The sequence below is a fragment of the Oreochromis niloticus genome, linkage group LG22, assembly GCF_001858045.2.
Source record: "Oreochromis niloticus isolate F11D_XX linkage group LG22, O_niloticus_UMD_NMBU, whole genome shotgun sequence".
NCBI lineage: Eukaryota > Metazoa > Chordata > Actinopteri > Cichliformes > Cichlidae > Oreochromis > Oreochromis niloticus.
Genome location: NC_031985.2, coordinates 35810206 through 35837582, shown reverse-complemented (window position 1 = coordinate 35837582; position 27377 = coordinate 35810206). Strand labels below are relative to the sequence as shown.

The following is a 27377-nucleotide window of genomic DNA, read 5'->3' as shown; positions in this document are numbered from 1 at the left end:
TTTAACTTTTTTTTTTTTGTTTCCTCCTTGACTTTATTTGGAAGATCGGTTTCTGAAAGTGTACTTACTTTGCATGAGGTTAGAATACAATCCAACCTGTACACTGACCACGAGAGGGTCACTGGTGATCTGATAGATTACGATTGGTTACAGTCACGAGGAGCTGATTTACAGATGTACAGAGTACATTTACTGATTTACTTTCTTGTTGTGAATAAATAAAACCCAGAAAGGAGTCTAAAAACTCCACAAGTGCCCGAGTATCAGTCTAACCCAAGATGAAGCTAATCAGGAGCCAGAAATCATGACTGTGAACTTCACCATCAGCCATATAACAGTAGGTCTGCCGTGTTTGTCTGCCAGGAACGCCTCCAGGACAGACGAGTTCCCAATCACCTTTTCCCATCAGAAAATAGACAATAAGCAGTCTTGTATATTTGTGTTAATATGAGACGATATGCTCACAGTTTACTGTGGGATCTGTTGTACATTTATCCAGTCAGCCTCTGCTGCAGGCTGAAGTCGACTATGGGAGAGTTTTGAGATTTAAGCTTTGATTCGTTTCCATTTTCCATCGTAAATATTGTCTTTGTACATTAACATTACTTTTATGCTGTTTAACTTTACCATGAACTGTCCTGGCAAAGTAATAAAATATATTTATTTTAAACACTGGTGTGTGCTGATGCTTGAAGGATGAAGATGAACACCAAGCCTTGAATATAAAACATTATTTAATACTTTTCCTGTTCTCTCATTGTTGTATAAACCAGTCCACACTGAACTGTGTACACTGCTGACAATTTTTCAGTGTTTTAATCTTATTTATATAGCCCCAAATGACAACAGTCACCTTAGGGCACTTTATATTGTTAAGCATGTCTAGAGCATCTCTCTCCTCTCTAGTTTACTTCTGAAAGGTTAGCCAAACACAATCAGATTAGCCGCCTTCATATGTGACAGCACATTAAACAAACAGGAATTTAATAGAGGAAACAGTTTCCTTTGCCACAGTTAGTCTAACAGTCAGTTGCTGCAGCCAGTGTGAGCCTCCTCATACTCTGGGTATCCCAACAATGACTCTAAAACTGTATGTATTAGGTACACATTGTATCCAGTGCTTTCCCCCCTCTGTATGTTGGTTGTGTAACATTAGCATCAACTTTAAATAAGAATTTTAAATGAGCAGACAGTAAGATTTGTTATCGTCAGTGTAAACTGATGGAAGCTGTAATTACATCAGTAGTTTGTCGTCTTAGCAGCGGCTCAGTAATAAAAGAATGAAACCAGCAGACTCGGGGACATTTCAGCATTTACTTTCAACTTCATGTTCCAAAAGGTACATATTATTTTAACAATTAAAATGTGCTAAAGCACTGCATTCTAAATTTCTAAAAGCTGCTTCAGACAAATACAGAACGTTTCAATGAGCATAAAAAAGAAACCTGTATATGTATAATAATAAAAAGTGTAAAACATCTACACATTAAAAACCATTGAACATCACCATTAATGAAAAAAAATGTAACAGGAAATGTACAAAAGTCTGTGGGGAAGAGGAGGAGGAAGGGCAAATTTCTATACAGGTGGCGTTTGTGTGACGGCGGGCTACTTTAATCAAACATGTCGTTGTCGTCTTCTTCCTCATTCTCCGACTCGTTGAAGTACTTCACCTCCTTTTTGGCGCGGCCTGGCCGGTCGCGGGTCGGAGCGCTCAGGCCGCTCATGCTGTTGCTGTCGTCCTCGTCGTCTGACGGAGGTTTCTGAGGCTTCTGCACAGAATGAAACACTTGAGTTAATCATTCACGTCACTATGATGCTCGTTAAGCAACACGAGACTCAGACGCTTTATGAAAGAAGCAAAACCATAACGCGATTACATTATACTTGTTATGAATGAAGAGAGGAAATATAATAGAATTCACTCAAATGACAGTTCTCATTTATTCCACCCTGGATGTACAGTGACTTGCAAAAGTATTCGGCCCCCTTGAACTTTTCCACATTTTGTCACATTACAGCCACAAACATGAATCAATGTTATTGGAATTCCAGGTGAAAGACCAACACAAAGTGGTGTACACGTGAGAAGTGGAACGAAAATCATACATGATTCCAAACATTTTTTACAAATAAATAACTGCAAAGTGGGGTGTGCGTAATTATTCAGCCCCCTTTGGTCTGAGTGCAGTCAGGTGCCCATAGACATGATGCCTGATGAGTGCTAATGACTAAACAGAGTGCACCTGTGTGTAATCTAATGTCAGTACAAATACAGCTGCTCTGTGACGGCCTCAGAGGTTGTCTCAGAGAATATTGGGAGCAACAACACCATGAAGTCCAAAGAACACACCAGACAGGTCAGGGATAAAGTTACTGAGAAATTTAAAGCAGGCTTAGGCTACAAAAAGATTTCCCAAGCCTTGAACATCCCACGGAGCACTGTTCAAGCCATCATTCAGAAATGGAAGGAGTATGGCACAACTGTAAACCTACCAAGACAAGGCCGTCCACCTAAACTCACAGGCCGAACAAGGAGAGCGCTGATCAGAAATGCAGCCAAGAGGCCCATGGTGACTCTGGACGAGCTGCAGAGATCTACAGCTCAGGTGGGGGAATCTGTCCATAGGACAACTGTTAGTCGTGCACTGCACAAAGTTGGCCTTTATGGAAGAGTGGCAAGAAGAAAGCCATTGTTAACAGAAAACCATAAGAAGTCCCGTTTGCAGTTTGCCACAAGCCATGTGGGGGACACAGCAAACATGTGGAAGAAGGTGCTCTGGTCAGATGAGACCAAAATGGAACTTTTTGGCCAAAATGCAAAAGGCTATGTGTGGCGGGAAACTAACACTGCACATCACTCTGAACACACCATCCCCACTGTCAAATATGATGGTGGCAGCATCAGGCTCTGGGGGTGCTTCTCTTACCGGTCCATGAGTTGTTTGGTACCGGGCCGCGAGAGTTGAGGCTCAGGTGTGAAATGTATTGTTTTCAGGGTTTTTATCGGTTTTCAGCGTTATTTTGTTATCGTTTTTATCGTTAACTCTGTTTTCCTGGGTCCCTCAGCAGGGACAGGGAAGCTGGTCAGAGTTGATGGGAAGATGGATGGAGCCAAATACAGGGCAATCTTGGAAGAAAACCTCTTGGAGTCTGCAAAAGACTTGAGACTGGGGCGGAGGTTCACCTTCCAGCAGGACAACCACCCTAAACATAAAGCCAGGGCAACAATGGAACGGTTTAAAACAAAACATATCCATGTGTTAGAATGGCCCAGTCAAAGTCCAGATCTAAATCCAATCCAGAATCTGTGGCAAGATCTGAAAACTGCTGTTCACAAACGCTGTCCATCTAATCTGACTGAGCTGGAGCTGTTCTGCAAAGAAGAATGGGCAAGGATTTCAGTCTGTAGATGTGCAAAGCTGGTAGAGACATACCCTAAAAGACTGGCAGCTGTAACTGCAGCAAAAGGTGGTTCTACAAAGTATTGACTCAGGGGGCTGAATAATTACGCACACCCCACTTTGCAGTTATTTATTTGTAAAAAATGTTTGGAATCATGTATGATTTTCGTTCCACTTCTCACGTGTACACCACTTTGTATTGGTCTTTCACCTGGAATTCCAATAACATTGATTCATGTTTGTGGCTGTAATGTGACAAAATGTGGAAAAGTTCAAGGGGGCTGAATACTTTTGCAGCCACTGTATATGTGTGTTAACTTTAAACAGATCTGTCCAAAGGTGGACTCGCATAAAACAGCCTCCCCACAGTGTTAGCCAAGAACTTCAGGCTTCTGTGCTTGGATGACTTTTTAGCACCGAGGACACTAAAATCCCTTCTAGGGTTTTTCTATATATAAATACTGGCAGTGGCCAGCAGTACCTCTCATGCACCTGCGGTATCAAAATCTTACATCACCTTCTTCTCAAGTTATCGAATTCACGAGACTGAGAAACCACGACCTCTGACCTTGACGTCGACATCACTGAGCTCTCAACTTGTCTGATATCTTTGGTAGAAACACCTATGGTGTCAGTTTGAAACTCCTATGCTACCTCGTCTTCAAGTTATTGCATTCACAAGTTTTCAGCAAACACGACCTCTGACCTTGAGGTTGAGATCACCTAGATTCACATTCATCTGAGATTTTTTGGTATCAATTTGAAGCTGCTACAGTCACAAACTTGGTAGTCCATGTTGGCTGATGGTGTAAAAAACACAAGTGGGGTACCACCTGGACAGGTCACCAGTTCAGCGTGGCCCCGCCTGCCAGAATCACACAGTAAAATATCGTCTCTATGCACTTACTCTCCCCGGAGGCTTTGCAGTTTTCTTCATGGGGCTGTACTCATCCTCAGAGCCAGAGCCCTTCCTCTTCCTCCCCCGGCCTTTACCTGCAACAAGGTAACAAAAGCTCACAACCTGCAGTGTGACTTTTTTACATTTCTTCTTCTTCTTTTTGTGCACGTGTACCTTACCTTTAAGAGCTGGTGCTGGTTTCTTAGAGCCAGTATCAGAGTCAGAGTCCCAAATGGATTTATCGGGTTTTTTTGCTTTTGGTGCTGGTGGTTTCTTAGGTTTAGGAACTGCATCAGATGGCTTCTTAGCTGCTACAGAAAACAAACACCTGGTCTTCAAATGCTGCACATGCATGAGTCACTTAAAGCATCAGCATTAACTGTGGCACATTTGAGCCTTTGCTTTGACGCATCAGCAGCATCTTGATACAACATAACAGACTGTCACTGTGTGGTAAGGAGTGGACTGCTCTCTCCTGGACATACTGACCTTTCTTTGCTGGCGATGCTTTGTCAAATGCAGAGCTGCTGGAGTAAGTGGAGAACACTGGGCTGTTGTCATTGTCGCTGTCAGACTTGGCTTCGTCTACAACAAAAACATAAGCATTCAGCTGCTGTTGTGTCTGTAGGTCACTGATAGATCAGGCTGTTTGTATATCATCCCCAAATCTGCCCCAGACTTCTTTTAATAAAACCTCCCAACAGGAGCTCTACTAGACTGAGACCGAGGGACTATAGAGGACATTTGAGTACAGTGAACTCGTTGTCCTGAAATCACTGGAGCTTTGTAACAGCATGCTATCCTGCTGAAAGCATCCGCCAGAAGATGATGGGATAAACTGGTCAGAAACATGCTCAGTTGGCCTGTGTTGATCCTCAACTCGTAGTAAGAGACCCAAAGAAAATATATTGTGACACCATAACACCAACACCCTGAACCACGGATGCTAGCTGGATGTTTTGTGTTGTTTACATCAAATTCTGACCCTGCAGTTCAAATTGTGTCAAAGAAATCGAGGCTCATCAGACCTGGCAATGTTTCGTTCCCCCCCTACAATCTTCTATTGTCCAATTATGGTGAGCTTGTGTTAACTGTAGCCTGTTTCCTGTTCTTCACTGACAACAATACCACAGGCGTGATCATCTGAAGCTGTAGCCCCCCCCTGTTTCACAGTCTGAAATGTTCCTTAAAGACACAGACTTCCAAGTGATACTCACCACTTTCATTGCTCTTTTCAGACGCAGCTACCTTGGATGAGAAGATGCTGGCTGTGTCTTTCTTTTTAGCTGCAGTCGCTGAACTGCAGAGAGGGAGAAGAAACATATTCAAAAGTAAAATACTGCGCAAGTCAGAAGATTGTGTGTGTGTTCATATCTTTGTGGGGACCAACAACCCTTTGAAGGCATTTTTGAGATTCAAAATGTGGTTTTAGTGACAGGGTTACATTTGGGTCATGGTTAGGTTTAGGGTAAGGGGCTAGGGAAAGCATCATGTCAATTAGACGTCCCCACAAGATATGAATAGCAGACATTTGTGTGGTGGTGGTGGGTGCAAGAACACAAATGGTGGAAATCCAGGTGCTGAAATTATCATTGAACGTAGTGAACTATTCCTAAATCTTACACAGCTTTTTGTTTGGGTGACGTATATGCTTCATCGTTGTCATCATCTTCATTGTCATCATTATGGTCATTATAGCGGTCCTTAGCACCAGGGAAAGCAAAGTCATCTTTGAACGACCTCACTGGAGAAGAAGGAGGCTCGTCGTCTGCGTTCTCCTCTTCATCTGCCTCTTCCTCATCCTCCTCCTCCGAGAAATCAAATGTGTATTTTGGTTTGGAAGCTGAAAGATGAGAGCAGGGTCTGTGTGAAACCACATTATAACTGCCGGGGATTCTGATGCCACTCTGATGTACAATAATTAGCCGAGTTACATCAGACTCCTGTCAAAAGCTGAGCAGATATTTTTAGCCCCGGGTGGTTTGAAATCAAGGAGCTTGCTTCGGATTGAAATGAAATGCTAACCAGTCACACTAAGCAACCACCTGATGCAGACGGGGGAATAAAGCAAAGACTGAATGGATTTAAAAGAGAAACAAAAGGAAAAAAATGCATGACGCACAGTGTGAAACGTGAAGAAAATGAGAATTTTCATTTTGCACATTTGGTGCAGTGAAATGCATATTTAATAAATACTTTCTTTCTGTGCTCTGACACAAACAAATCCCATCAACCACCCAGAGGCTGCATTAGACTTTCTTGGTGTCTAAACTGTTTCCTTCGCTAATGACAGAAAGACAAATATATGACATCATTAACAATGCATTTACGCTCTGTAGTGCACTGAACACAACATGAACACGACAGTTTAAACACTGATGATGATCGGAGAGATGACAGTGAGTGTTCATAGTGACTGTAACCGTACCTGATGCTCTCTGGGACTTGGTCTCTCTGGGAATGATGGGTTCACTGTCCTCTAGGTCACTCTCTGACTTGGACTCATCATCAGACCATGGGTTCCTCTTCTTTACCTTTTTAGCAGGAGTACCTGTACCTTTGGGTGCAGGAGGTTTTCTCACTTTAGGAGCTCCTGTATAAGAGTGAACAAGATTACCAGACTGTCTGTTAGAGCAGCAGTCCCCAACCCCCGGGCCTCGGACCGGTACCGGTCCGTGAGTTGTTTGGTACCGGGCCGCGAGAGCTGAGGCTCAGGTGTGAAATGTATTGTTTTCAGGGTTTTTATCGGTTTTCAGCGTTATTTTGTTATCGTTTTTATCGTTAACTCTGTTTTCCTGGGTCTTTTCACGTGTGTTATGAATAAATCTTCTTTTTTTCGGTACCAGTACTGGTTTTATTTTGTTGTATTTATCCGCGACACCTTAAAGGCCGGTCCGTGAAAATATTGTCGGGCATAAACCGGTCTGTGGCACAAAAAAGGTTGGGGACCGCTGTGTTAGAGTGTTCACATAATACAGTGAAGCTCCTCGATGTGCTTTTTAAACTGCAGTAAATCACCAATCAAGGATGAAACGTGTAGTGTTTAACAGCATCCATGCACAGCCAAATCACACAGCATGATGTAAAGTAGCTGATAAACATACATGCATTTACCTCTATACGATGTGCAATTCCACAACTTTTCACAAACCTCAATTTGAACAAACTTTGCAACTGAGAAATATTTGTCATTTTCACTGCAGCACACTGACTTAACCACTGTGTAACTGAATGATTTCTGCATGAAGCACTGACCGGGCTCCTTCTTCTCCTTCTTCACTCGTGGAGCTTTCGGTTTGGCTGCCATGTTTTCTCCACCTCCGCCCTCGCCACCCAAACCATCGTCATCAAACTCCAGTTTCAGTGCTGGGTCTGAGTCACCCTGAGAGGAGAATGCAACAAACCTTTATTCCCTTTATTTGGACATAAAAGTGTTTTAGTCTCATATTTGTTTTTCTTAGGAAGTATTTTAGGTTTTATAAGAGAACAACACCTGTGTGACTGTGTGTTCCAGTAATGCTGTCATGAAATCTATATCAATTTTGAAGCCAAAACACAAAGGTTACCTTCTTCTTTTTGGTCAGTTTTTTGGCTGCATCAGATTTAATTGCTTGCGTTGGAGGCTCCACCCTTCGGCCAAACGGTGAAGGCATAGTTTCCTCCAGGTTCATCTTCTTCACTTTGGGCTTGCCCACTTTACCCTTTACCAGTTTGATGGCCTTGCCTAAGCTCTGCTCCTCTCGTTCCTGGGCTTCCACATTCTGAGAGGCAGAACATAAAGATGAGTCATGGTTTAAATGTAGCAGATTACCAAATAAAATAACACTGGACAAAAGTAGCCTGCACAAAAAAACAGGACAGTTGCTGCAAGAGTTCTCTTCATTACAATCTCTATGGAGCTACTGACCTAAACAACACAAGACAAACACATTTCAGGTGAATGCTTTCTCCTCTGTATTGTTCAGCTCGGCACGTACGATGCGCGTCTTTAGAAAACAATAAACGGCAACAAACAAACTTACATCCAGCTCCTCGATGAACACTGTCAAGTCCTCCTTCCACAGATCCTCTGGAGACTTTTTCTGCAGGTCATTCAGCTCTCCTCTCTGCACACAAACACACACATTCACTCTGTTAATCAACATGTTATAGTCTACATATTCTTACATGTAAGGATGACTGATGAGACTGAAATTAACATGATGTCAGTCTGTAAAGACATCTATAGAATACCTTTTGGTCCCTCTGCTTAAGCAGTTCGTCCACCTTCTCTTTGGTCAGGCACCACAGAGGCATGTTGAGGATATAGTTGAAGTTTGGGCCTGATGTGGACCCCGAGTCCACTGAACTGTCACTCTCGTTCCCATCCTTGTAATCCTCTTCTTGAGACTGCCGGATAAAAACATGGAAAATAAATCGTGTGGTGAAGGAGATCCTCCCTGTAGTGTTTGTGTTCAGTACCAATCCTGTAATGTGTGAATATTTCTAGAAGCTCTGTGATACCTTTTCCTGAGCCTTGGTCCAGGCAGCAACTGGATCAGATTCATAGCCTTTCTGCACCAGCATGCGGATGAGTTCACGCTTGGACTTGTTTTCTGGTTGGGTTAAAAACAAATGGTGAGATAGAAAAAAGGAATCCATACTGTGTGACACTGAGTGTTGGAGGATTTTCTGTGTTCCTACCGATTACAATTTTTCCTTCGATTTTCTCGAGCACAAAGCGAGCTTGATTGGATAGTTTGGCGGCTTCAGCGCCCAGGCTGCCCAGTAACCAGTCCTTCCTCAGTTTGCAATAGTGCAGGCGGAGCTCAAAGAACTCCTTCAGGATGTCCTGGACTGAATCGTACCTCTTCAGACAGCCCATGTGGTCAAACAACACCTGAGAATGATGTAGTTAAAAAAAATGAAACAGTTCCAAGACAACAGCTGTGGTTAAAGCAGAACAAGATCAACCAAGGGGAATATCTACCATAGAGTTGCAGGTGAGACTAGACTGCAGTTTAAAGACTTTGTGAAGGCCAGCTGCCTCTGCTTGGGCCAGCTTCTCCTCGGACATGCGAACCACAAACTTGACTGTAGCATCTGTATGGTATTCCTTGTAATCGTTGATGAGAGCTGGCGTCTTGTCAGTGCCCTGCAACATGGGCTCCAGCACAGACTCCTTGTACGCCTGCATACAAAATGGTTAAACGTACAGACGGACATAAAAATATATTCCAGATCATTTTTGTCTTATCAATGACTCTTTACACTCTCGAGCAAACAACCTGGACTTTACCTGTGTCCAAGTCCGAACAGGAAGCTCTGTGATCTCGATGGTGTTCTTGTCTATGACTGACACCTCTCCACTGACCAGATACTGGTTCTGACCCAGTTCATGGATAACCCCTTTGAAGTTTTTGTAGCTAGGAAGCTGTGGGTAGAAGGAAATAAGGACAGGGAGGTTAAAGCTTTTATCTACACTTGAAGCAACAAACCACAGCAGTTTGTGGAAATCAGAAGCACACAGTGTTGGGGAGTAACGGAATACATGTACCGCCGTTACGTATTTAGAATACAAAATATGAGTAACTGTATTCCGTTACAGTTACCGTTTAAAAAGGTGGTATTCAGAATACAGTTACTTTGTTGAAATAAATGGATTACACGGCGGTACTTCCCTGTTTCATATTGTCGCGGGTCAGGAGTGTTTGGGTTTGTTTGACAGCTACGTAATGTTGTTCCAGGCGGCAGCGTTACGGTTGCCATGGTTACAGGGTGACGCTCTCTCTCTGCGTGTTTCCTGGGTGAGAGAGCGCTTTTTTGTTGTTGTTGTTGTTGTTGTGCTAAGCTAAAAGGCAGAATGCTACAGGCATGGCCCTAAAGAATGTAGCCTCATGGGCAGTGTAGTCCGTGCTGCAGGGAGAACGGACTGCCATACACGTTATGTGTCTGTGAGCGAGGGAGGGAGAGAAAGGAAAAGTCCGAGCTGTCACGGAGCAAAAACGGGAGCTGGAAGCATGTAAGTATAATAATAACCACTGCAGCCAAGAAGAGTGCCTGACGAGCCCATTTGTAAGTAAGCTATTAAGACTCGACTGTACACTGTGTTCGTGTTTTCCTCCAGAAAAAATAAGTTCCGTTGGAGCAGCCTTTCAACGCCTCTCTCTGTCTCTGGCAAGCAAAGTTGACCCAGACAACAAAGTAAAGCTAGTTTTCGGCTACCAGCCCGACACAGAACCCACCGTATTAGCCAGAGGTCCCTTTACTACGGTTCGGAGCCGCGGACCTTCAGTAACAGTAATAAATCACAGCAATAGTACATTCACGTAGTTGTAAACAGCACGATAATATATTAAGTAATCCAAAGTATTCAGAATACGTTACTCTCATTGAGTAACGTAACGGAATACGTTACAGAATACATTTTGGGGCATGTATTCAGTATTCTGTAATGGAATACATTTTAAAAGTAACCTTCCCAACACTGGAAGCACAGCGTGCTGATGAGGACTGTTTGTTCACATCTCTGACTCTCTGCATCCATCCTATAACTTGATGCCCTCTCGTAGCTACCCAGGCTTTTACTCACTGGGTCCATCTTTCAGCTACCTGTGAGTCACCCTCTAGACACAGAATGAGCACGTGTGCGCCCCGCTGACAACAGTTAACAGGCTGGGGGGGGGGCACTCTGTGTCACTTTCTGCACATGCCCTGTGGACACTCCTGTGATCCTGTTTGGGAGGCTGACAGGAAACTAGCTATAGAAACGTCAAGCTGCTTTTGGCCTACCTTTAACCACTCTACAATCAGTTAAGACATGGCACGTTTTACTGAATAGGTAAACAGTTAAGAGGTAGAGCGAACAAGCACTTTACACTATAACTTATCACCTTGTCAATTTCTTTTGTCAAGATTCCACAAGGCAATTTAAACTTTGCACATATAGAAAAATGCTTAGAGATACAGAAGATATGCTGTAGTTTTATCTTTAAAATATACTTTCATCTGTCTCCGTACTTAGCGTGCTTTTATTTCTCTCAGTGTTTACCATTGGCAGTGGGTCCTGATGGTTGAGCATTCTGTTTATATTGTTGACAATCTCTCGGGGGTCATAGTTGGGAATCTTGCAGGCCCAGCCTGTCCCAATGCCCTCGGCACCATTCACTAGCACCATTGGAATAATGGGAATGTACCATTCTGGCTCCACCTTCTGGTTATCGTCATACAGAAACTTTAGTAGGTTGGAATCCACTGCTGGAAACAACAGCTTGGCAAGAGGACTGTGGGAAATTGGACAACATTTATGAAAATTATGCAGTCGAAATGTCTCAGATGAGAAAGCCTTTTTTAAAAAACAAATTTGAATTAAAAGACATGCAGGACTCATTTGTACCTGAGCATGGTGAAGATGTAACGAGGACTGGCTGCATCTTTTCCTCCATTGATGCGAGTACCAAACTGACCCAGCGGCTGCAGGATGTTCACGTTGTTGCTGCCCACAAAGTTCTGCGCCAAGTTCACTATGGTCATCATGAGAGCTTGCTAGAAGTACGAATGAAAGAAAAATAGATTAAAGTGGATTTGGGTAGTCAGAAGGAGGCAGTGTTAAAGTCTCAGGGTAAATCTTTAAAGGTTAAAAAGTTTCAGTTGTTAATAATATGCTTTGTGCTTTCAGATATTCCCGTGTATCATTTTTTTGTTTGTAGGTTTTAAAATATATTTTACTGTATTGTATCTGTGTAAACTGTACAATAAATAAAACACTTTATTTAAAACACTTTAATAAAGACTAAAAAAAAAACCATCTTCCATTAAAATTCTATTAAAAATGAGAAGTTTGTTGAAAATGAACACATTTTCCTCTTAGCCATTCTGCTGTTTTAGGATGGGGTCAGCATCCTCCTGTGGTGTTGAAATCGGTGAGGAGCATCGAGTATTTCCCCAGGTATCGGTTTAAAGTTAGAAACTCACAGATACGTGGACAGAAATCTCACGCTGTGCTGCGTACGATGGTTCATAACATTCTTAATGATTTGACTGTACCTCTCCATGATGGTAGGCAGACATCTCTGCTACTGAACCAGCCAGCTGAGCGACCTTCACTTCCCTCTTGTCATTCCTCTTTAAGCAGGTAAACAACACTTTTCTCTGACCTGGCTTTAAACCTAAAAGCAACACACAAACACCATCATCAACATTTACAAAGTTGAAATATCCAGAGCTGATTATACCTCGCATACATTTACAAAATACTGAGGTTATATGTTTGTTGGTATGTTAGAGATGCTTTCACTGTGAAAAAGAAAACTTAGCTAAAAACCCCAAAAAGTTAAAAGATGGAAGAAGTGTACAAACCATCAACCAAAGACGGGATAGATCTCTCATTGTCAGAATTGGAGAACAAAATCAGCTCTTTGTTGATGAAGTCGTTGTAGGAGAGGTGCCGGGCATGAGTTCCATAGAGGTATTGCTGGGTGGTGGGGGGAGATGAGGGGAGGGAGAGAAAAGAGAAATAACTCATCTATGTTTTTCTCCATTTCATCCAAATCAAATATTGCTGAGTTAGCATGATTCTGTGTAAAGTCAGTGAGAGGAGCACACAAATAAAAGCTTCTTCCATACAAACCTCTGGCAGGCCGTGCATCCTTCTCTGACGTCTGTCTTCCATGAAGTTAGTGAGCCACTCCTTCCTATCGTCCGTCTTCTTCTTACTGAAGGCCTGAATCAAAGTAAGCATATTGAACAGACCCTGAGCACGCACAAACGTATGCTATAATTACTGGCTGCTTTCTCCTGGAGTTTTCATGGTCCGTTTGTCCTAGCAGCAGTACAGCGTGCTCACCAGAGTGATGGCAGCATCGTCCTCGGCACCAGTGTATCTGAATGTGATCCGGTGTTTCTCCATGTCAGCAAAGTATTCCTTTGCTTCTTTGCTTGTACTTGTACCCAAACCTGCAACAAAAAACAGGTCTTTTATGGCAAATAATGAACAATTTTTCAAACAAAAACTTGTGATTTCAAAAGTCGCTCTAAAATAGTTTCTAACAATATTGAAACGACAAACCTTTGTAGTACTTTATATGCCAGGTTTTATAATTTTCCGTGTGTTTCTTCCACTCGTCAAACTCTGGAATGCTGTAGAAGGCCAGCTCTTGTTTGTTCTTAGTAGCCTGGAAATAAATAATCCTCAGGGTAATGTTCACTTTACACTCTACCGACCACGTCCAAGACACAAACATCACCCTGCATATAGTTTCAAGCTGCTTGATCGGTTTAATAAAATAGTAATGGTGTGCCTCCCTTACTTTGACAATGGGTGTGATGAACTCCTCCAAGAACGTGTGTTTCAGCAGGGACGGCCAGTTGTGATGGAAGAAGTTGATAAGCAGACCTTTGATATGGGAGCCGTCTTGATCCTGGTGCACGAGGAGAAGAGTTACTACTATTTTCTGAGCAGCTGTGAGTCCTACCAGAGCCGTGGGTGTCTGTGAGGCCGGTCACCTGATCTGTCATGATCATGATCTTGCCGTAGCGCAGGGTCCTCAGCGACTCTGGGTCGTCGTAACTCTTCTTGTATTGGAGCCCGACGATCTTAATGATGTTGTTAATCTCGGCGTTTTCCATGATCTGGTGACAACACGGATGAAACAGCATTCATCAGAAGCCGACTACTGCCAGTGATAATAAGGTCCACACAGATTTCAGCTCCTTTTAATCTTCACAGTTCAGTAGAAATAAATCAGAACAGATGTGAGAAGTTTACAGGTCATTAACTGTTAATGACTGAATGTCTTCTTTGTTTGTTTGTGGCGTTGTTTAAACAACAACAACAACATGGTCTAAACCATCTAAACAATGGTTTAGATGTTTGTCTGATTCATCCACAACTATTTGATCCCATTTTTAGGACAGTCTCTGCTCCATCCACAAAGAGGTCCTCTCCAATTATAAAAAAAAAGAAAGAAACTGGATATATCTGAATATAACTGACAACAATTTATCGCCACTAAATAAATAAATAAAAATAGAAAACAAAGAAACGATGAGCAAATGGACAAAAACACAGAACGGGTCAATGTCCTATTATCACGTGAATTGGCATTTGTTTTGTTGCATTAATCTGTTTCACCTGCTTTTGTTTCCTACAAGTGAAATGTCATTATTGCTCAGGCTCGTACCTGCTTATGTGTTGCCTCTCGCACATTCAGGATCTTGCCTCTCAGCGGGAATACTCCATAACGATCCCGACCAATGACTCCCAGTCCAGAGACAGCCAGAGACTTTGCCGAGTCTCCCTCAGTAAGGATAAGTGTGCATTCAGAGGAGTGTTTGCCCCCTGAGATGGAGATATGAAGAGGATTACTAAGTTAGCTGCAGTGTGCAGCTTCATGTTGACTGTGAAGTTTTTCCTGTAGATATAACAAATTAGTGGTTCCATAGCATAATGTGCAAAAGAACCCTGGTCCAAGACTACGAGGAAACTCAGAAAAACACAAACTTAATTCAGAAGGCTAAAATTTTATATTTATTACACGTCTGACACACTTTTCATTTTGATGATTATGGTTCATAGGTCATGATGCTGTAAACAGATGTTAATTTCTTTTTCCAGGAGGACTTGGCACCTTCCCACAGCTACCATTACATGGTTTTCAATTCAATTCAATTCTTTTTTTTCTTTTTTTTAAATTTAGTTGTTACTGTGCGTGAACGCAATCTGGGTCTCAATAACACAACAGCAGAGCCACAAGCGATGAACCTCCACGACACACAGTCGGACATTGCAAATTCTTTTTAACTGAGAATTAGTCTAATAATAGACTAATATTTTTAAAATATTTTTTCATGTATTATTGTACTTCTCTCTCTGCCTGTAGTCCACCTGAAGTGCATATTTTTAGCAGGTTTACTGTATAGTGTCTACACTATACAGTAAACCTGTCTGAGGAAAACTGTGAAAATGACATCACTATGACCCAATCAGACCCAACAGTACACCATGCAACTGTCTTCTGTAAGATTTCATTAAGAGGTAGTTGGTTGTGGACATTCCTTATTTTAGACTTTAATAAATAATGAAACTAGTTACATACCGGCATCATTGGCATCATCTAGCTTCGGGATGCCTTTGATCTTGCTGTGCTTCACAGATGAACACTTTTTATTCAGCTGTGTCTGAGCTTTGAACTTCACCCAGTTGAGTATACTCTCCACAATCCCACAGTTGGTTGCCTGTAGGTGACAAACATTTTTTCTTTGAAGTCCAGCTACTTTACATGAGAAAAGATTAAGTACAAACAATGGTGAAGGCTTGAGAAGTGAGAAATGTCCTTACAGCCCTGATAAACTTGTCTGACAGAAGGCACTTGGACCCAAAGCTCTTGGTCTGGAGTGTCATGTTCTCCTTCGTCTGGGAGTCAAACGATGGATTCTCAATCAGTGCGTTCACAAACACCCAGATGTGGTTTTTCACCTGAAGTACAAATGCCAGAAAGATTAAATGTTTTTCAACATGAAGCTGTAAATTGAAACCAATGTATAAATAAGAACCCCAGTGACGTCACCTGGAAGGGTTTAACTGACACTCCTGCCTTGTTCTTCTTTTTCACCACCTCAATAAGTTTGGCTACAATCTGGTCCACCACATAGTCAATGTGCCTGCCACCCTAAAACGTACATGTCTCAGCTTTAAAAGAACTTTCTTTACTTATGACTGCCATTTACACTTCTGCAACTTACTACTCATATCCAGATACCTTTGTGGTGGCAATGCTGTTAACAAAGCTGATTTGTTGGAATCCTTTCTCACTCATGGTGAGGCAAACCTCCCAGCGATCGTTCACCGTTTCATGCACCACCTTCAGGGCCACGCCCGTCTCATCTAGTTTGTCCTTCACATACAGGTCCACATAGCTGCGGAACCCGTTAACCTTCAGTGAAAGAGAGAATGGGTTATTGAACATATAATGTGATATTCAACACGGCAATTAAGTTATTTTTATTTTGCTTCAAGCAAACTTTGGTAGAAGTAGCCATGACACAAGAACCATGTACTGGGGAGGCTATAAAGTTCTTATACTCCAAAAATAACAGTTCTAATTTAAACAATCCAAACTGGCGTGATGTGAAGATCAGAGTCTGATACATCCGTGGTCTTTAAATGGAAACATTCACACCCATTATCATCCCATTAACTCAAAACTCGAATTAATCCATTAACTCCATTCGAAATTCACCTTCAGTGCTCAGCGTTGATGTTTACGCTCAATGGTACAGTTTTTGCTATATTTATGCAAACGTGTACAGTGAAAAGTTACAGTTACACACAAACACAACAAATGACTACTTTATGGTTAGCTAGTGTGGCAGGATAAGGGAAAATATAGAATGAGATGGAGACTTACAGGTAATTTTTTGCCATTCAGAGACACTTTAACTCCCCTGCAGGAGCCGGCTACATCATATGCTCTGCGGGTAAGAAGCGCTACAATATCTTTGTCCAGTTTCTCCATCTTAAACTTGGACAGGTCCGGCTGGAATGTCACAGAGGTGAAGTCATCTCCATCAAAAAACTTAATCTTGGGCTCGGAGGTTTTGGTCATGTTGTTCTGCCACGTCTGAGGAGGATGAAGCACATGACAACATACACATACCTGGTATTTAGACATGGTCATGTGCAGGAGTCTTAAACTTGGACCCCCTTTGCTGTATTGAATGAACCTGAAAATCTTAATGTTAAAACATTTGGTGTCTTAATAACTGTGCTTGTAAACCCAGACAAGTGGACTTCTTTATGTTTGTAAAGATGTTTCACCTCTCACCCAAAAGACTTCATATGATTGTGACCACTTGTCACAATCCCATGAAAACAGCTCTGATTTCAGTGGACAAGTGGCACCAAGGCAGATTTGAGGGATTAGTCTATAAACAAGGAAGACTGTGACCTTGTGGCAAAAAGAACTGAAGCACATACAAATTTTCTACCTAAATAGATTTCTATATATATGTAGTGCTACTGAAATGAAATTCTCACTAGATGTCTGTAACGATCCATCCAATCCACACATGTAACCACAGATGTCCTTAAATTAAGTTGTGTGTAATAAGAAGAAATGAAACATGGAAAAGGGTATTGAACACATGAAGAAAGGGAGGTGCAAAAAGGCATGGACAGTCATGACACCAGCAGAAATCTGTCACTAATTAGAAAGCAGTCCTGCAGATTAATATCAGCTGGTTCAGTCCCAACTGATGGCCTATAAAAACGTGTCTCATTACCAACATGTAACACAAGAAACATCTCATGATGGGTAAAACCAATTAAGACCTTCACAACCTTATTGTTGCAAAACCTACTGATGGCATTGGTTGCCGAGGAGTTTCTAAACTACTGAAAGTTCCAGTGAGCACTGTTGGGGCCATAATCTGGAAGTGGAAAGATCCTCATTTCACCATAAACTATCCACAGCCAGGCACTCCCCACAAGACTTCAGACAGAGGAATATAAAGAATTATCAGAAGAGTTGTCCAAGAGCTGAGGAGCACCTGTGGAGAGCTACAGGAAGACCTGGAGTCATCCAGCGATGAGGCTAACTGAAACTTTCTGAAGCTTGTATTAAAAACGGGGTTGAATACTCAAAGCTTTTTAATACGGTCCTCTTTGGTGGCATCTGGTGGCCAAAAACATGAAGAACAAGTTGAACTGAAGTTGAACTTTCTTTCTGAAATAGTGAATAGTGTTATGTCAGATTGATTAATGATTTTGATAAATAAACTTCCTTGTTTTAAACATCTCAAAGTTCGTTCTCCCTTTGCTTCTGATGTTTGTAAACATAATATCTGCTTATGTAATTAACAGTTACCTTTACACCTTTAGTGTATTTCTAATCTATCTTAGCTAAATTTTATTTCCACAAATGCAAATACACTAGCCAAAAGCCTAATTTTAAATTTAAATCTTCCATAAAATTGATTGGTGGATCACTTAATAAAAAGGCTCTAAAAACAATTACTATTTGTACTAATTATAAATTATTTGAATGTAACTTTTTATATTACACCCCTGGCATATGTTAATTATGTTCCAATTTGCATATATTCTCTGTATACTGTTGCTTAATAAAGTTCTGAAAAAAAAGTGTATTTCTAATGTGTTTTTCATCTGGGGGGTAGACTTGTTCAGAACTGGAAATACTTATTAACATCAAAATAAACACACAACACATACGGGGTTTTTAACTAGGGATAGGCAGAACATCCTCTACTCATTACTGGCTCCGTTCCTCTCAGTTTAGTGCATATCTCTTGGATAAAATCACCACAAATCCTACCAATGAGTCTTTTCCTTATAAACACTGTAACTGGTAGTGGAGCAGAAACATCCCGAATAAAGTTTTGGCACGTGAGCTGGAAAGAGAATTGACTCAGTGCTTCTGAACAACTGTGAATAGTACCTTCAGAAATATATAGATTTATAAAATTGGGGCCATGTCTATCTGTTGCTAATTTACGAATTCTTTTGATTTTCAGAACTTGTTAAAAAAAACAACAGAAATCTGCAAAACCAACTCGTGAAATCATACCAAAAGAATGAGAAATGATAATGTAATGAGACATGCAACAGGGTTACTACGAAACCCCAGAAACCGGATATACATTAGTAATATGTATATGTGTAGTAACAAAGCATGAAAAGTGCTGCTGTGAGAAAGTAACAGTAAGCAAGTTTGTAGTTATCTCACCTGTTTGAAACTGTGTCTGTACTCCTTACATGCTGTTTCCACTGTGAACTTTGTGCTAAAGATATTGCACAGTTTAGCACCATAGCCATTCCTTCCACCTGAAACCAATCAAACAGTCAGCAATGCTGCTTTCAGCAACTTTTCTGCATTCACAATAACAACTGAGTGATGTCAAACTTGCTGCATTCACCTGTGACCTTCTTTTCCTCGTCATCATAATTGCTGGAGGTGAGCAGGTGGCCAAAAATGAGAGCTGGGACGTACATCTTTTCATCTTTATGCTCCACCACAGGTATTCCTTTACCATTGTTCCAAATGGAAATCGTGTTGGATTCACTAAAAAAAATCAGTATAAAAAGATTAAATACAGGATAAATGTGGACACAGGGTTGACCTCATCATCAGGGAAATGTATTACACTTTTCACTGCCTGTGATAAACCTGTGGTATTTCTTTCTTGTAATAAGGGCTGCAAAAACATTGTTTCAACATTGGCACTAAAGGAGTGTGAATCCTTTTATCTTTTACAAGTGAAATGTATTATTCCACACTCATATGTAAACCTTCCAGAGTGGGTTTATACAAAAAAACATTTTCAGCTTCCCCACAAAGTGACCCATAACCAGTTTCTCTGCCTTGGATATAAATTGTAGGAGGACCCTGGAGGCAGCTTGTTTAAACTGGCTCAAAGAAAAATACATGCTTCATAAGATCAGCTACATTATTTTTAATGTACTCACGGGTCAATGGTGATCTTGATGGCAGTCATGTTCTTGTCCCTTTGTTTGTTGTCAGCTGCATTGACTGTCAACGAGCAAAGCATCGAAACACAAAGTTAAAAGAACAAAAGTATCCAAGCAGCCGTCCATTACCACAGCTTATGATTGGTAGTTTCTTTTATTTCAGCAAGATTTACGCTTGTGTTCAGAATTGATCTCAAAAACCTATTTTGGGATGATTTTCAGTAATGGGCCATGGTCAAAACCTTTGACAGAGGCATTATAAACTTTGTTTGTTGTGTTTCATGTTTCTATGATATGATAAAGACCAATCAGAAGGATTTCATAGGTTTCGAAAACTTTCTATTGACAAATAAATACACATTTTGTTTAAGCAGTGGTGGCACTGCCAAAGCTTCTGAGTGGAGCACATTTTCACATTGTTTTTAGTTGTTTGTTGTGGAAGCCTCTGTCCACTGTTACATCCAGTTTGGGATGAACAAAACCCTCCATTATGAAAATAAATGAGTTCAGGTTTAGCCTCTCCCATTTAGCAGGGTTTTTTTTATTTGGGAGGTATTTCACAAGTTTAATCAGTTTAATCTCTTTTGCAGTACAATATTTCATACAAGAGTTACACACCTTACCAAATATTAAAAACACGTTGTGTAAGCACACCTCTGGTATGGTTATCTTGGAATTTTGGAAGCCTCTGCACTGTTCTACATAGTCTGTGAGCCTAAATGTATCCCATCCCTGAACTGATGTGATTGTCGCACATTTTATTATAAAGTCTTTATCACTGTCCGTTATCCTGTGAATGAACACCTGTTTATATATATTTTAATCGTACGAAGTGGTCATATTGGCATAAGACTTTCAAATCCATGAATAATATCAAATCCCACGACTCCTCCAGCTTTTCAATGTAAATCCCTCTGCTAGGCTATAAACTAGTAGTGGTTTGCTCGCCCTGATGGAACGCACAGCTCTAAACAACTACTACTGTTGTCAAACAATATCATATGAATCCAAAAGATCACAATAAACAGCACAGTCACATTATTACTGAGCCAATGCTCAGACAAACACTTTTGTTAATAAAATATGTCTATTTTACTAAAAAAAAAACAAAAAAAACAAAAAAAACAAAAAGGCTCCCTTTGCTTCATGTATACATAGTGTATGTATACAACCACGTATACAGCAACAATGATGAGCACAAATTAGGGCTGCTTGATTATGGCAAAAATGATAATCACGATTATTTTCACTGAAATTGAGATCTCGATTATTTGACGATATTTATTTAACAATAACAATGTATTGAATAATGACTTTAAAGATGTCAAAAAATAATATAAAATAGTGTGCAAATACTGATTACAGTGCAAATGTTTGCAATATAAAAAATAAATGAAAAATGTAAACATATATGTTTAGTGAACTTCAAAATACTGCATAATATTTATGCATACAAATAACCAAACATCAAGGCAAGCTGTGTAGCCACACAATGCACAATTGCATCAAACGTATGTCACTTTGTGAGCGGTCTTCAAATGACTGATAAATTTGTAGTGTTGCTCTGTGGTGCAGCTACGACACCGTAGCAAAGTTTCCACACTATGTCTACTTGATCCACGTCTGACTGCGTGAACCCATAATGTTTCCACACCACTGAAGTCGTTTTACCTCTTTTCAACCAGCGGCATTCTTTCTTCAGCAGCCATTATCCTCTCCTCTACAAATAACTTCTGCTTAGCTTTCCGAGCTTTCCGAGCTTCCCTCGGGTCCTCTTAATTGTTGTGACGCGTGTTCGAAACGCAGAGAGGTGCGCTCGATTTGCCACACGGAGCAGCGCGAGAGTAAAGCACGAGGGAGGTGCTAATAATCGGCTCGGTCATTTTTAATGATCGCTGAACGCCCAGATCGTAATCTAGATTAAAATTCGATTAATTGAGCAGCCCTAGCAGAAATAACAGCAAAATGATAGAGAATTTTATGCCTTGCATAACCGTACATTTGTCATCAAATAGGGATTGTTGCCATTTTCTGCTTGCTCTATAATGTGTCAAGAAGTACCAAAATAGTGCTCAATTTTATATCTTCAGATATTTTCCTGTGTGTGACTATAACTCACAGTATAGCAGGACATACTGCAATAGGACAATTGTAGATCTTTGTTTGTATTATGAAACAATAATGAAACTTTTGTAACCTCAATCATTTCATTACTACACTAAACTGAAAAATAACATATATCATATTTGGATGAAATTACAGTTAAAGCAGAATCTGTACCTCGTTTGGTCTACAAACCATTTTGCTAAAACTGCTACTTTAGAAATACATATTTCAGTTCTTTGCCTCCTATATAATTACACTGCCACAGCATTAATATCCAGACAATGGAGCACTGTCATTATTCAAATAGAAACCTGCAGACTAAGAGGGCCAAGTATGCAGGAAAACCATCACCAACAACCCTCCCTGTGTTTGGGTGGCATCATCTCAAAGCTCATACACTGCTGCACTTTGCACACAGTATTACACTACATCTGTCTGAGAGACTAATATATTACATGCAGCCTGCTTTATTATCCTTTATTAAGCCAGTGGATGCTAACTGACTGTGTCTCCAAATAAAGTGCGTGCTACCTCAAACACATCTGACTTTGCATAGCTCATAAATAGGCTTACATAGAAATGCTGTACACATCAAGTCCATATGCCTATCAGTGCTGCTGAACAGTGCTAACAACACCCTGACTCAGTGAATAATAACAATATTATGATGATAATGCCTCATTTAGTGTGTAAAAGACAAATGTTGAAATGTTTCATACACATATTCAGGATTTATTCCTGTTTTCTTAAACTGAACAACAGATCATATATGTGCCCAGATGACGACAGCCCAGCTGCACACACATCTTTTAACTAAATAATCCAAATTTCAAGTCACACATTAACAAGTTTTCTTAAACAATTTGAAACTTTAATCGGGGGGAGAAACATTTTTCCACACACTTATTAGTGAACAGTTTGGAATCACTTACCAAGAATTTCATCAAAGATTTTATACAGTCCAGGAACATAGGTGATTTCTCTCTGGTTCATTCCTATGTCTTCATCAAAAACCCACATTTGCTGGAAGAGTTGCAAAAAACAAAACACGTTAAAAATAATGACAATAATCAAATTCTGCTGATAGCACTAGACTGAAGGGGTAAGCTTAAGGAATGTCGAGGTTATATTCATCAGGAGAGTCTCAGGAAGTAACAGAAGATATAGAACTCTGAATTAAAATTCGGCCATTAAAACAAGTTTTCAATTATCGATTCAGTTACTGATTATTCCTTTAATTAAAATGTGAATAGTTTAAACTATAGCTATACAGGTGGACAGATGTTTGTATGTATTATTTCACTGGGCACCACGAGTGTCTTGGAAGATAATGAGAGGGGACTGGTGTTAACTAGTCAATTAACTCTTCTGAACTGGGCAAACATTTTGGTACATAATCTGCAAAATACAGATAACTTGTCACACTACCTACTGTACATTTCCTAAATGACACAGCCAATGGACAATGGGCTCTGTACAACACACAACAGTAAAGATGGGAGGCAGTTCAAAACCAAAGGACTTTTACTGTGAGCAGGGTTAAGGCAGCTCCTTACGACACACTTACAGGGAACCATTAATGTGCTACTATAGCCAAACAGATCTTCACCTGAAGACAGAATCATTTTAGCAGTTAATTTAAAGAAAAAAATAAAACACACAAAAATAAGCTTGAAGCCCTCTTTGTAAAATGCCAGTGAAGTTGTACTGCAAGTAGTTCTGTAGCCACCAGCAGAAGGCAGTTTCTTGGGACCCACCTGGGTGATTGGCTCAACTGAACCGATGTACGTGTCTGGACGGAGGAGGATGTGCTCTAGCTGGGTCTTCTTCTGGTACACTCGCTCCACAGATAACTTGGAACCTTTCTTGGCCCCTTCCATTTTTCCAGCATCCCCTCTGCCATTCGCAGCCTCCTGTTAGACAGTAGTGAGTTCATTTATTGCTGTATGAGACACCCAGGACATACACAGAATTGAATTTCATTGTTTCTGGAGGGCAGGGGCTTTAATCCACCATCTTTATTCCAAATGACATTGTCATATTTTCAGTTTGAAAGTTGTGAAAAATACCAGCTTTAACTTTTAGTGAACAAATATTACTGTGCAAACGTCTTGAGTCACCTTTCATCTCTTTATGTTTTACTAGAGAGATTGAAAACAGGTGCAGCAAAACTACTGAAACATCTGGAAACATAGATGGAATAGCACAGTATAATCAGGCAATTATAAGTTTTTCTTCTATTCTAACAAGTTAGAAATATTTGGCATGATCTCCTTTATTCTTCAACACAGCCTTAAGTCTCTTAAGTTTTCTTTTAATTTCTTGAAGCATTCCTCAGGAATCATTCTCCAGGGCTGTTGAAGGACTTTCCAAACCTCTTCTTTGGGATCAATAGGCTCTTCGTCAGTAAATACCAACACAAGCACACACAATAAAAGCATTAGTACCTAAAAAGAGAGCTACTTCAACAGCCTCCAGCAAAGCACGACGCTTTTCAAAATATGCAAGAAAATTGTTCTCAGTGATCGAGGAACCAACAGACATGTTCCAGCCCTAAAGGCAAAAACACCTTTGACTACAACCAGGCTATAAAAGAGGAAATATCAGCAGCTGTGACTCAAATGTAAACAAATGGCTCTGCCTAGTATTGCTGTGTAATCGCTAGTTGCACTCCGTATGACAAGATAAGTAAATAGTGGATGGAAATTATTGGTGCAGTTATATAGTGGAAAAAGCAGCTTTAAGCTGCTGGTTAAAAAGCTCCAACCTTGGCATGAGCTTCAGGGTGGCCGTAGCTCATGAAGGTTGGTGGTTCGATTCCTGGCTGTTCCAGTATGTACGCCACATATCCTTGGGCAAGTTACTAACCCAAGTTGCTCTCTGATGCATCCATTGGAGTGTGAAAGTTAGACAGAAAGCACTTATAGTAGAAATAGTGCTCTTGTGAATGAGGCAAGTTGTGTAAAGTGCTTTGAGCAACAGTTCAGCTAGAAAATACTTTTCATAATGTGACAATTTTATGCAGATTCCTGATGATTTATGAAGTAAGTTTAACTTACTGTTAAACTAAAGTGTTAAACTGTTTTTTTTGTACTCTCACTTAAAATTCTGGGAAAAACAACACTTAAACTATCTAATTTGTGCTTATATTTGAATTATGCTTCGTCAGTTCGACTGCACTATAATGCCACTCATTGCCGCACACTTATGTTTCTTTTTGCAAACTGCAAACATCAATAAAACAACTTCAGTGAATTTTTCCATAGCATCAGCAATATTATTTCTAATTTTCTTGAAATAATATGATATAATCTTAACCTCTACTTAACAACCACCATTCCACTGAGAGCATTTCTGATGAGGCTTCCGGAGATATTTATTTTCTCCACCAATTTACTAAAATGTTTAAGCTCACCCTGCACAATACACCGAGATATGCAAAATGTTTTGTTAAAAATCTCTTTGCTAAACACCTTGTTGGTGCAAGCAAACTAAGAACAAATGATGTGCTTTAATGACAGACTGTTAGTAACAGATTGCATTAAAATAGCAATTAGCCAAGTTTTAGTTGTAAGTTTTCTGTTACGTTCTCAAGACTTTTTCATAGTAGTGGTAAATTATTGAGAATAAACAACAAAAAGACAAATGTTTAATTCCTGTCTGTAGTTCATAATCTATATTTTTTGGTCATGAAGTGATAAAATATAACTATCATTATATTATTATATACGCTTTAATATATATTAATTGATTATATGGGAGGCTGATCTCAGAAAAAAAATGTATTCACCTTATTTTAACACATTAATAAATTCAGCAGGCTTAAACAACAGTTAAAACCACTGATCACTTTGATAAATGCTAAGATTCAAGTTCAGCCTACTAGTAAAATATACTCGTATAGTAAGGCTAATGCTACTGAATGTAAACAGTGTGTCACACAGACCTGTATTTGAAAAGCATTCATTACAGTCACCTGTCAATGCAGTACTTAAAGTTGCTAATTATTCGTACCAACAGCAGGTAACTGCTGTTATACAAGATTTTTGAAGCGCATGTAAACATCTGCATTTTAAACATGTACTTTAGTTCAAATCTGTAACTACAGTATTACTCAGTACTCATACAGCAAAAGTCGGATATTAAAACAATGTTGACGCTGCAGAGAAGTTTATATGCAACTGCACACCAGACGGTTGGTGTGAATGGGTCAGACTGACGAAGGGCAGAGAGCGGTCTGAATCACCGTACAACTATAGTGTGAAGTGCTGTGCTGGCTCGCACTTGTGATTCCTGTTCATTTTCAATACACCTCCTACTGCATTTTTCATCACGTATTAGCGGTACATATAGTGGTCATTACAGTAACCAGACAACAGTCATGTAAACCAGTCTCGACGAGACGCTTCTTCCAACTTTCGCTTGAAGACGTAAACAAGGAACCATCAAGGCAGAAATAGAAAAAGATGAATGTCGGGTTTGACCTCCCGGCCCTTCGCGTCTACAAGACTCAACCCAGTTCACTGCTTTGTAGCCGAGTTAGAATTTAAATGCAGACTGTAGATGGCTCATCCTTAATAGATGTATGAATAGCCAGCAGAATAAATACACCGGCTGGCGATGAAATTTAAAAAGCCACCGAGAGGCAATAGTCCAGGTTCGCGCTGCCCTTGGGTTGAAACAACATTTTAAAGTCTTGCGATAGCGCAATTACTTTTTAATTTTTTTTTTTTTAAAGCCAAGTTCGTTACTCCTGTGCTAAACAAACTTACCATCCAAGCCAGAGCCCCGCTTCCTGTAGCGCCGTTGGACATCTTCCTTTGTGATTGTTATTTTTTTCTAGCTCGCAAAACGTCTTCAATTCCCGTCCAAGTCAAAGTCCGTCTACATAACAAAATGTCTTACTTGCTAAAACACACCCAAACCAGTCTATGTCCCATGTCTTTTTTGGGTCGTTTAAAAGATAACTCTTAAAAATGCAACGAAACAGGCAGACGATGGGAGAGTATCGCAGCTATTGTTAAAATCGACAAGCGCTGGCACAGTAGGCCTAAACTTCCAACAAAGATGCTAACCGGCTACAGGCTTTCAAATAAATACTGTACAAAAGTCACGCATTAAATATGTTTACAATTTCACGTGAAAATGAAACATAATAAAAGCGCAGTTTATCTGAAACGCTCTGAAAATTGATTTAATTAAACACTTTGCATTTACACATAAAGCCAGTATTAGCTAACCGCAGCTACCGCTGTCCGGCTCCGCCATCTGCAAGATATACGCCGAACCGTCTCGTAGATATGCCGACCAATCAGGTGTAAGCTTTTCAAACGCACCGGCATTTCAACCAATAGGACAGGTCAACTTATTGTAACCCTTCCTCTTTTTTTCAACACAAGATGGCGGCAAAAGTCCGCTCGAGCTTCGTCACAGCAGGCAGCGTAATATTGTTAGTGCTACGAATACGTTGTTTTACCGTTACTTCAGGATTACCACGCGCCCT

The 27377-nt window shown here is 40.4% G+C and overlaps 1 protein-coding gene across 2 annotated transcripts; it reads right to left on the bottom strand.

The window, feature by feature from the left end:
• Positions 1-797: 797 nt before the first annotated feature.
• On the bottom strand, positions 798-27185 carry top2b (DNA topoisomerase II beta). 2 transcript variants are annotated; one of them, XM_005459727.4, is made up of 36 exons: positions 26647-27185; positions 23632-23787; positions 22807-22897; positions 19766-19829; positions 19216-19361; positions 19026-19123; positions 16689-16901; positions 16041-16214; positions 15849-15950; positions 15620-15757; positions 15378-15516; positions 14463-14620; positions 13786-13911; positions 13590-13700; positions 13349-13454; positions 13127-13236; positions 12911-13003; positions 12640-12754; positions 12328-12449; positions 11678-11826; positions 11333-11564; positions 9581-9715; positions 9272-9472; positions 8986-9181; positions 8806-8897; positions 8536-8691; positions 8325-8408; positions 7869-8063; positions 7558-7684; positions 6731-6895; positions 5926-6145; positions 5520-5602; positions 4792-4887; positions 4482-4610; positions 4312-4397; positions 798-1772 (listed from the first exon to the last, which is right to left on the bottom strand). In XM_005459727.4, the coding sequence occupies exons 1-36, from the start codon at positions 26686-26688 to the stop codon at positions 1614-1616; spliced, it is 4809 nt and encodes a 1602-aa protein (XP_005459784.1). In that variant the 5' UTR covers positions 26689-27185; the 3' UTR covers positions 798-1613. The 2 variants fall into 2 exon arrangements, with proteins under 2 accessions (XP_005459784.1, XP_003455293.1); XM_003455245.5 differs by having other exon boundaries at positions 4482-4613; positions 26647-27184.
• Between the last annotated feature and the right edge of the window lie 192 nt (positions 27186-27377).